At 33.0% G+C, this 12,293-nt stretch overlaps 1 protein-coding gene across 4 annotated transcripts in view; it reads right to left on the bottom strand.

The window, feature by feature from the left end:
• LOC106139845 (uncharacterized) overlaps nucleotides 1-8,712 on the bottom strand; it is a 54,769-nt gene extending 46,057 nt beyond the window's left edge. For 2 of the 4 annotated variants that reach the window (XM_060947508.1, XM_060947511.1), the window contains exon 1: nucleotides 8,375-8,712. In XM_060947508.1, coding sequence (XP_060803491.1) covers nucleotides 8,375-8,485 — 111 coding nt within the window. In that variant the 5' untranslated portion in view covers nucleotides 8,486-8,712. Of the gene's footprint in view, nucleotides 1-1,288; nucleotides 1,491-4,693; nucleotides 4,811-8,374 lie in introns of those variants that run through there. The other 2 variants (XM_060947509.1, XM_060947510.1) reach the window with 2 other exon arrangements.
• Between the last annotated feature and the right edge of the window lie 3,581 nt (nucleotides 8,713-12,293).

Genomic DNA, 12,293 nt, shown 5'->3' with positions numbered 1-12,293 from the left:
CAAGCGCAGGTCACTAACTAATACTAGTCTAGACTGTTCTTTCGAAAAATTCTGATACCTGGTTGACTGTAAGACAGTCCTCCTAGGGATAAGTCCGCCGTTGTGAATTATTGTTTTTGACATACTATGTACTTCTTCAAATTTGTTATGTACGATAAATATTTACAAACAAACAAAACACCTGTGAACGAGATTCAGCTTTGAGAAATTTTTTAAAGATTAACATATTCATGAAAAACATGCAGAATCACGCCACTGTTACGTATTTTTATTATTAAGAGGTGAGTAAAAATCAACAATCCTATCATTTCGTAAAACTTGTCAAATACAGTCATATCAAACAATACCCACTGACAAAAGTTTTTGTGACTAATTCCATAATTCCACTTGAAGATAACCAGACATCCCAGGACAATGTCATACTTATACATTATTTAACTTAAAAAAATCACAATCTAATCAGTACGTCCGTAATTAGTGCAAGTAAATATTATATTCGTATCGTCCTATGTTGTTCTGTTTGTAAAAACCCTAACATAGTGATAAGTTTAAAATCTTTTTTAAACTTTTACATTCTATTTTAAAGTGTAGTAGTTTAGCATCATGCCTTCACACACATGGTGATGATTACACTGCATGATGCTTTCAGTTGAATATATGAGTAAACCCAGTCTACGCCAATTAACTAATCAATCTATCGGTATAATTAAGGAATTATCTTTATTATTTAATGCGGTTATTAAAACAGTGGCTCCTTAATTTGAAGTCATTACATAGTCATGCCAAAGATTTAAAAAAAATCGTCGTTATCTTTAATTGTATGTATTTGAAATCAGATTTGAATCACTACAAGCTATTTAGAGACTGATTACTAATGTGTACATTAGATTTACATTGACTTCTGTCATTGCGGCAATATTGCTATGTTTTGTGTAGTTCCTTTTTTTCTCATTGTAGCGAAGGAGGTTCACGTTTTTAAAAGGTGTTTCTTTGTACATAGGTCCAAATGAAGTGATTCGATGTTATGTAGATTTAGATTTGAAGATTTTGTTGAGGTGAGAGAAAGTCAGTGTTAATTTGAATTTACATTCTTATTACCTACAAGACTTTTTTGACTTATTATAAATACTTTCTGAACATAAATAAGTATACACTTTCAGAAATTAAGTAAGTGATATAATAACATCTCGTCCATGCCCTTGTCTTATTTTTTGATCATATTAAAAATTGAAAATGTGGTAGGTACTAAAAGTGGTTTCCATAAATCTTTGCAATTTTTTTAGCATACCGTTGATGCGTCTATCAGTAAGGGTGTCCTCCTCATCCCACCACGGCTGATCCTGTATTCTGTACATCGATTGGCGTTCAAAATTTCCATAGTATTGAAACTCCATCCAGGCAATATCGCATCACTCGTTTGTCACTCGTTCACAAAGGCTTTCCACGTGTGTATATTCGCACTCTATCACAGACACCACGCTTCGTTTGCTGTCAAAGCGATACTGATTTGTTATTAACTTCTCAGGCAAACCTAATGAGATAAAACATATGACTGTCGCTAAATAATATGCTTTTGTTGAGCCAATTGTAAATAACATCAGTTGATGCGAGGGGCGAACACCTTTTGAACGTTATTTTTCACGTCTCGGGTCGGTGTTTGCTTCTCGCCTATGAACGAACAGCTGGCAAACACTGAGCAAGACAAATAGGGTGGTGCTGAGATTGCCACAACACCGGAGGCGAAATGTATTTCATGAAACACGTGATGTTTGTACGATACATAGGTACTGCAACGACACTTTTTCACGCCACTTTAATAAGTAAAAATGCTAAATCGCGATATCAAAGTTCAAAAACCCGCAACATAACTACTTCTTCAGTACATACGTATATGTGTCCTAAGTCTTTTTCTTCTAATATTGTCAAATAACTATTTTAATAGTCTATACCTACCACTTAAATACCTTAATTTGATAGTCTATGGAACAACATTCTTATTATTTTACAGAATACAAGTTGTATAGAAATACGTTTATCTTTATTATTTTCATGTCGTTTTAAAAGACAGAAGTGCTTCGCAATACGAACATACATCGTTTAGCACATCTCGTTCAGCAATTTGAACATTTAGCGCTACATTCAGGGTTCTAATGGCGGGTTTACACGACTATGCCCAGATCATTCGAAAAATTTTAAATCGAACGAAAATCTAACTGGTTGGTGTATTTGGTCAAACGACAGCGTATGTAAGTTTTGATTTTTTAATTATAATTTCTATTTTAAAATCTGATAATAAAGGGATAGGCAGTTATCTTAGGTTAGGGCTTGGCTTGAATTTAGTAGTCAGAATTCTACTTAGATGAATTTATTACTCTAACAAAGGTAATGAAGGGATACCTAACGTTTACCATAAAACACACGACGTAGATACTTTCGGCTGTGATAACCCGGCAAGTATTTTTACTTCGCGGAGGTCACCTTTTATACCCTTCTCATAATTATCGGCAAGTTCGTTCACAAGTACAATAGGAATACAATATTGAGCGTTTATATAAAATTTGGTTAATAACTGTAGTAGAAAAAATCTAAAGTACATTAGATTTTGTACTAACCGTTCCTCTTACAGTGAATGAAAACATTGTGAGGAAACTTGCATATTTACAGAATGGTTGTATAATCACGATCCAATATGGTTTAGGTTCCCCTGAAAAAGTTGGGAGGTCAGATGGGTGTCGCTTCGTGTAAAAACATGATCAAAAAGGCCCCCCTGGCTCTCCTCTCCAGAGAGGTGAGAATGAAGAAGAGGAAGACAGATTTTTGCTTCAATAATTATCGGTATCAGAAACATATTCAGATATTCACAAATTGAAAATCTTTTACCTACACACACATATACCTTTTCTTTATCACGTACGAGGTAGACACAACTAAGTACAACATTTGAAGGTCAGGTTTATCGGATAGAATTGAAATTGAGGCCAATTGTACCTTAAAACGAGCTTGCATAAAAGACTAAGGAATTTTCTACGTTGGCCGAATATAATGTATTTTTAATAGTCATTAAAATTTTCCTCAAAATTACTATAACGCCGCAATTTTTATATAATAATAAAAACTAATAAAATACGTTTCATTATGACAATGATTGCATTGCGAATATTTCTGCGATAGTGAGGTTCTTACCAACTACACACATGACACTTGACTTATCTACAGGTTTTACGTTTACGTTTACTGTCGACGTACGAGTATCGTACAATATGCGCAGACGACTACGCCGTGGCTTTGACGTGCCTACACCGTTACTATGTACTTACAATTTAAGAATAAAAACGCTGAAAATATTTGCTTTACAATTTATAACAGTGCCGTCAGTTTTTGAATGTACCTACACAAATATTCATTTTTACAACAAATTTATTTTTGAAGATTTGTACGTATGTATGTAGATTTGCGTAGTTGAATGTGATAATTAAAGCATTAATTTTACAATTTATACACACTTTTAAGGCAGTAAATATTGAGAAGTGTTGAAAAATTCATAAAAATACGATGATACGCTAAGCTCCTCTCCTGAGAGGAAAGCATGCAACCGGGACTAAACGCCAAGAGGAAAAAGACTGGTATGTATGTCGCATTCACAGAATATATAAACGAGTATTTATGAAGTTATAATAATGAATAAGATAACATTGATAAAACATATTATACTACTTGTATATTTATATAAAAAAAAACTAATCAACCAGCGATCATGATATTATATCGATCGATATATGTTATGACTCTTAGAAATATTCAACCCAGTTATCAATATTACACTGACCTTACGATAATGGTTTTGATACTGGCTTATAAAACTCACATGTCTGCGTTTAAATTAACCTCAATAAATAAAGCACGATTTGGATCAAAGATTTGTTTGTACACGCAAAGGTTTATTTTTTATGAAAACTTTTAGCTACACCCCAAAAATATACCACAATTGTCACAGATGTGAAGTTTTATGAATGATTTAAGAAGGTTATGGTGGTTATTTTAATAACAAAAGTAATACAGACATATGAACATAGTGTACCTTCTAACGTGCAGCGAAACTTTAATTTATTAACGGAAAGTTATTGCGCCACAAACAAAAGGATATAGTATTATTTATCTTTTAATCATCAATTAAGAAAGGATTTATTGAAATCCCTAGGAAACAAAGTCCAAATAAGACTAAACAGTTCTATTAAAAAAAATACAACAAAAACTTGCTCAAACTAATTTGGGCTTTATCACTTGCAGTTATTTTTTATTCTGACTTGATATTTTTAGATTATTTGATACATCCATACACATAATCACATCTATATAACTTGCGGGGGAAAAGACTGATAGGCTACGTTCAAACTGTATTTTTGTATTTTAGGTTGTTAAAAGCCTCTCCCTTAGTTAGTGGTAATTATCTTTTTTTATTGATGCCGGGCACCACACGGCACTATTTTGGTATTTTAAAAGATTCATGATTGTAAGTTGTCAAATAAAATATCTACATATGTTATGAAGATAATTTCTACAATCATCATCAGGTAAAACAAATACATATTCAGGATGATATACAAAGCTTTTATTTACAAGAGAATTAAAGTACCTTAGTGTAGGTTACGAAAGAGTTTACACAGTTGATTTAGATATAGCATATTGTACTCACAGGGACATCCCTGAACAATCCGTACATGATAAGGTTTAGTAAAAAATATCACTTTTAAACATTTTATTTCGATTTATCTGACCGAAACACTCTCGCTTGGAAGTATTCTGTAAAACTGACAGTGGTGTTTGTTCGTGACTGCGTCGCGAGTGAAGCCTCTAATAAATATTATGTAATCTAATAATATTAGGCTGGCTCTACGTTCAGATCATGTGATACTTAGTTTGAAAAATTAAATATTCAATTTGTTAATTTTTAAGATAATGATGTGAAATTATCTCCTTCTTAGAAGATCACAAGACATACACACATTTTTATAGAAAGATTATTCATAAAATGACGTCTTTATCCCTCAACAGTTTCACTCAAGACTCGAAAGGCCATTAATTTACATGTAGCTATATAATGATGCCTAATATGTTTTACTTTCAACCAATAAATTACTACCAGAACATTCTCATCTTCATGTGATCCCAGTTGCATCCCCAGCTGATTCACTTTACTGCCATTGCTACTAACCGACATTTTATTATTACTAGCAGGTCAGTACATACTATCTCGATGACCCTCAGATCTATACTAATATTGTAAAGCTGAACAGTTGTTTGTTTGTTTGAAATTGAAAAATTATTTTTGTGTTGAATAGACCATTTATCGAAGAAGGTTTAGGCTGTATAACATCACGCTGCAACTATTAGTAGCGAAGAAATAATGGAATATGTGAAAAAAATGGGGAAAATTATTCATTCAATGATTCCCAAAATAACTATTCCAGGCGGAAGAAGTCGCGGGCACAGCTAGTGTAATATAAAATGGAATATTTCCGATTTATATGAATACAATACATGAAGTTACAATATCAATAACACTTAAAACACTTGAAACATCACTTACATTGTTATTTTACCTGATTCAAGTAGCAGATTTCAATTTTGCATTGTCCATCACGTGCTACGCTAAATATATTTCCTTATTGATGAACTAGTTGTTGCCCACAACTCCGTGTGCGTGTTATTGGAAATACAAAGGTTAAGGTGTTCCAGATCTTCAATTTTTATACGCCAACAGAAAATGCTCATTAGGTTGAACAACTTTTGTTAAGACGTCATTTCGATATTTCCTATAGTTTTACTGAGTTGTTATGGTTAGTTAAGAATCAGCTGTTTCAGATTCCAGGCATAAGAGCTATACAACGAAAAAATCATTCAAATCCGTTCAGTAGTTCCAAGATCAGCGTGTACAAACAAACATACAAACAGACAGACAAATTTTAAAATTCATGCTCGGTTACTATTTCTTCGTCGTTGTAAATTTTTTTTTGAAAATATACTCAATGTACAGACAAATTTATTTTACTGTTTTATAATATGTACTCGTATTGATAATAAAAATTCGTTCTTGAAGAGCAAGTATTGTCGACGACCATGGGGGTAACAATGAAAGAGGGATACGTGCGGATGGGCCAAGGCTTCCCAAGAAGGTAACTTAAAAATACAAAACTTCATCGGGCAAATAAAAAAAAGAACGAGGAATGAATTGAATACAAATTTTATCAAATTCTCTAAATCAAATGTTTTACATCCCGACTAATACGTAAATGCGAAAGTGAATTTGTTTGTTGGCTGTTACCTACCTCTTCACACGTTTTTAACTGAACCAATCTTCTTGAAATTTCGCATAATAATATGTATAATAAAGTCTGGACAAAGATATAGAGTACCTTTAATTCTAGTATAAAAAACTATAGTTCCCGTGGGATTTGCGAAAAGCCTGTACTCTTTTGTAGGTGGCGCTAAATTGACGCGGGTAAAACTGCGAGTGAAAGCTAGTATTTGAAATTGTAGAAAATATTTAAGCCAAATCTTCATGGTTAAATTTATATCGTAAATATAGCAAGAATTTTTTTGAAATTTGTTCGATAAATTTCTAATTATCTAATACATAAGTACTTATATAATTATTGTACTAAATACCTGTTTAAGAATTTTATTATAATATACATAAGTATGTAGTTTTAACATGCTATGTTAATTACACACTATGTGTTACACGATAAACAAGGTAAATTTATCTGCATTTAGTAATATTGATGTATGTGTGTTTATTACTTAAGTGACACAACAATATTGTCATTTATTAAAAGCAACTACTGTAGCTTGTGATTTCATATGCGTGGAATTGAGTTCAGCCCCATTAGTCGGACCTTTTGTAATTAAGATGATAAAATGTTTATATTATTAGGTTTAGAAAAAACGGGAAAGAAACAGCACATAGAGTGGTAAATTCAATCAGGGGAAAGGTATATATAAACTCGATAAGGCTTGCGACCTGTCAGCATCTCTAAATCTCATTAAATAAACTGTCCAGCTACACGTGGGCTCTGTTAACCCCTTAAAAATAAAGACGTGATATATGTATGTGTGTATATAAAAGTTAAGCAGTGACGAGGCAATATTTCCACGATATTGAATTTAAATTTATATAGAATACTTCTTTTGATAACTTAGCTGTTTATGACATATAACGTTCCCCTGAAATAGTATTATTCAGAAATTTGTTATCATATTATTTACCTAAACGTGAGTACGTCGAAATGTCAATCTACAGAACAATGGAGATTTTCGTATTTGTTTAATGATTGCTTTATCGTATAATTTATAGGTATCAAGATTATTTCACTATAATAAAATTTATACAATAAAATATGACAATTAATTGTTAACTATGTAAATGTTTAAAGGTTCCGAGAAAAACAGGTTAATAGCTATAGTTATCTAAATTGACTCTGAATTACAATTTTAACGCCTACCTACTGTTCCGTCAAGATTTGAAGTGATTGCATAAGATTGATATTTTAATATTTTTATTCATCTATGTAACTTAATATGCTAGGTCTCGTCTTTAGATTTAAACGAACAACCCTTCGTAGTTACGTTCTTTCACCCTATAATTAAGAGTAAAAAATTGCATATGTCTAATTTTTCAAAACAATAAAACAAGAGAAAATGGGGAATGCAAAGCAGAGTAAACTTTAACATCGACACAATATTTTACAATTCCCATAATAAATCAATAAGAATACGTATCTCATATCTTCGTCTAGAATATCTTAGTAATTTAAAATATTTAATACAATTAAATAGGTAGCTATAAATTTCAACTTTATTGTCAGTTATACCTATTAAAAAAAAAATCGGCTCACAACGCAATTTTTTGCCACGAAGTCTTCGCGAAGTACTTTTTATTACAAAACATTCATAAATATAAAAAAATCCGTGATAACGGCGATTCTGACAGACAATCTGCAAATAAAAAGAGACGGCGGGAGGTCATCAGAAATGCTGCGTTCAAATCTAACTCTTACATCTGCCTTATATAAGCGACCCCGTAAGTTCACTATTTTTAGAATGAAGCGACAGAAAAGAAGTGACATCCACGTCCCTTCATGATTCAAGATGTTTATGTTAATTAGTGATCTCGCCGTTTTTTATAAGTCAAACTTTTACTCACACAGCGATAACGGTCTCTCGGTCGGCACGGAGTGCCTTGATAGTGCAATAATAAACTCTACACATTGGTATAATACTTTTTTCTCATTTATGTCTTGACTTTAGTCCTCGCAGTTAACTCGTTAATCGCACGATAGTAAAGATATAATCATAAATAGAAATATTTACTCACCATCGTCGTCTTTTCCGAGGCCGATGACGAGCGCGCTGCGCATGAGATGACCCATTTTATCGTTTTACTATGCTGAATTTGTGCAAACTTACAAGCAAACCTCAACAACATATAACTTTGCTACATAGATATATTAAAAAATTACACAACTAACTTTGCTAAAAGTAAAACAATTAAGCTTACAGATTACATTAAACCGATAAGATATTACCGCTCTGGTCGGTTAGACAGATAAAACGGCTACATCTCTGCAAATAAGTAGTGATTGATACGCTTCTATTAGAAGAAAGTCGACCGAATGTGCCTCGTATCGTTACCGATGTGTAAATGATGTAAACTGAGCGCTAACCGAAATTATAGTTCGTGTTAGGTAGATGCACAGAGAAAACCACGGAGTAGCTGTTGCTTAGTTCATGAAATAAAAAAATAATATTTAAATAGAAAACTTAAGGAGTCCTGGATATATGACAAGACAAAAAATATTAGATAATATTCTGGAAAATAAAAGTAAGTATAATAACTGAATTAACAAACTAAAATTTTATGCTTTTATAACAATACGGATTTTTATTTTATTTTATTAAAAAGACAACACAACTATTATTATTATTATAATAATACATCATAAATAAGTGATAAAAACCTTTCGAATTAAAAGAAACAATTTTATTTTTTTATTAAATACTTATATAATAAGAATCAATAATGTAGGTACCTAACAATAACGTTACGTAATCTACTGATTTGTGCAACCGCAAATCAACCTATATACCACATACTCGAAATAAATAAAATAATAAGTTCATTGAAAAATAAAATTTGCTACGAAGACCTTGCTACGAGTGCTACGATTAAAATCTCGTAGCCAAATCGTAGCGTTCTCGTGTAAAAGTCGTAGCTACTCTACGCACGGCGCCGTTCTACCGTTATTGACACAGCGAACAATATGGAGTTATCTGTGTACGCGAGCCGACGACACGGAACAAACAAAGATGCTTCAGCGTGCGCTGCGATTAACCTATGCCCAAAATAGGTGCGAAAATCAAAATCTATATAATCATTATATATAAATTATTAGCCGAGTGATTGACTGGCTGACAACGCACAGCCCAAACCGCTGCGTCTAGCGACTTGTAATTTGGTATGTAGATTCCTTATTTAGAATAGGGGTGCCGAATTTATTATATAAAGACAGGATTTATTTATTTATTAGCAAAAAATCCCGTTAATTCCCCTTCCCACACTATATGTATACCTGGAGCCGCGGGCGTCCACGAGTGATAAAATAACCAAAATATATGTCTTATGCTTTCTACCTACATCTTTATTCTCTAACGGGTTAATAGCCCTAAGTCTCGGACACATTTCGGTGGATGGTTTGATGGTGGAATTAAGATTCAAAAATACTGGTAGTCGTTTTGACAAGTTGCTAACCTTTCGCCTAAAAGAGGAATACGAAGCCCCTTAGTAATCAAACATACAACCATTTTGTCCCGTCTTTGATTTGTTGTTAGGCTTAGCTTTTGTGATCTTGTAAATATGATAACAAAGTATTTTTATTACTTCTCATCTCGGGGCCAACTGTTATAGAAATTTGAAAATCTGCATTTTATTCTAGAAACTTCAATTACACAATTTCAGCTATTTTTTTGCTTTCAGCAAATACAAAATTGGAAACGTAATGTTAGTTTTGTTCAAAATCATAGGTAGTTGATCTTCTTGCCCTTGTCACTGAACGACAACAGAGCCAGGTAAACAAAGATACAAATCAAACATGAGAAATCTTCCTCGATTTGTTATTGTAGCAACTCACACCTAGTAAACAACGGAGATCTCGAAGACATCTCATGATGGATCGGTCGTTACTACCTGTGAGGTCAACAGCATTAACATCATCCCGACATTCGTCCCCTGCGATTCCATCCTCTCAAGAGGGAACCCCGGGTCCGCCTATGACCACAGCATTGAGTTTTGTGTCTTCTGTCGTTAAAATACCTAATAGTCGAACATAACACTTCGATAGTGCTTTTTTAGTTCGAGTAGTAAAGGTGTGGTATGAACTGACTGCGAACGTGACTCTATATTCCCAGACAAGTACCGTCCGCGAACATTCAAAAGTAGAATAAATGGGTATCTTTAAGATAGGCATGTAACAAATTCGTCTTCATCGTCACTTAGGTACCATCAGGTGAGATGGAAGACAAATGTCTAATGCCATATTTAAAAAAGGAGTAAGTCAGGTACACAAAGCGACACCCGTCTGATCTCTGAAACCTTTGCAGGGGAACCTAACAAAGCACTATCATTAATATCTACCAGGTGATACATCAGTCTTCACTTCTCTGAAAATAATCATTGCTATATTTTCATTACAGACAGATAAACCTACAATTCATTTATTTTTAATAATATTTAAAATAGAACAAAAGGATCCATGTAGGGATCCATCCAATCCTCGACCAAAACGTGATAACGTGATCTGCATAAATTTTAAATACAAATATTTTTGCAATTCTTATGAATTCGTAGTAGCCTTGAGAAATAATTACGACAAAAATAGCTCTAAAATTAATAGAATCTTCCCAAACATAAATATGAAAGAAAGTTTGTTTGGTTTTTTTTGTTACTTCTTCATAGTTAAACCATACCAACCACTTTATACACACAGTTTACCGTAATTTTTGTTTACATTTATTATGTTGTGTTTGTATGTATAAGATACAAATAGAACAAGGAAGGGACGGGGATCCCTTGGAAATTGACCTAAATTCCGACGGGAAGGTTCCCGGCTGTCATCATTTCACGCCTAATTAACTTTCTGATCAACAAAATTGATGATATACCATTTCATGTCACCTATATTCCGTTCCTTCCGACATAATTTATATATATTTAGCACCTTTACTGAACTGCATGAATAAGTTTGCTATTTGAACATTTTAATGCATTTAAATAATAATATGATAATTTGTCTAAGGCATTAAGTCCACCTGTTGTATATTTTAAGAGCATAAATTTTAAATAAATAATGTGATGAGATATGTAAGTGGAATGATAGACCGATTTACAATTCAATGGGACTAACTGCAGTTTTTATGCAGATTATATTATTGCATCGTTACTAATAATACTAATTTATACGCGTGCAAGGTATTCATAGTATCCTTATTCATTTGTCGTTATTTTGTTATTTATTTTTAACATCTTGGAAGAACCTTTTTTACACATTATTGAAATTCTGTTGCAATCGATTGTCAGCGTTCCGCGTGCCGTTGCGTCACCCAGCCGTCTCTAATCGGTGCCATTGTCCAGCTTCAGACCCTCAGCTCCACATAAAAAACTATTGATCTTGACTGAACAGTTACAAAAAAACCGGTCAAGACCGCGTCGGGCCACGTAACATTCTTCATTCTTATAAGACTTCGCCAGTTACCTACTCATAGTAAAATATATCTTGACATAAAAAAAAATAGTCATAGAAGAATACATATTCTCCAAGAAGTAAAATTTACGCATTTCTTATTTATAACTTGTAGAGAGATAATGGCGTCCATGATAGTTTTTTTCTGACTTGTTCACATAATTTCGTTACTATATTACAATCTCATAGAGAATAAATTGATTGAATGAATGAAATTCCCATTCATTTTCAACAAAGCTCAATCAAATTTTTGTTAGGCACATAAGTAGGTTTTAAATCCTGCTACTTTATGGGCAGTTACATCAAAATTTGGGGATAAACTTCGTCTATTCAACATTATAGTCATATGTCTTTAGATAACAAATGCATATCAGCCCCCGTTGCATCATAGTACCAACGCGCGACGCCGTTTATATCGCGCGAAAAACTTTCGCTGTTTCCCTTTTTATTATAACGTGAAACGGGTCAGTGATAGTTTTTCGCGCGATAAAATTGTGT

Source organism: Amyelois transitella, chromosome 13 (assembly GCF_032362555.1).
Source record: "Amyelois transitella isolate CPQ chromosome 13, ilAmyTran1.1, whole genome shotgun sequence".
Classification (NCBI taxonomy): domain Eukaryota; kingdom Metazoa; phylum Arthropoda; class Insecta; order Lepidoptera; family Pyralidae; genus Amyelois; species Amyelois transitella.
Note: the sequence above shows the minus strand (reverse complement) of the source record. Positions and strands in the feature narration are given on the sequence as shown.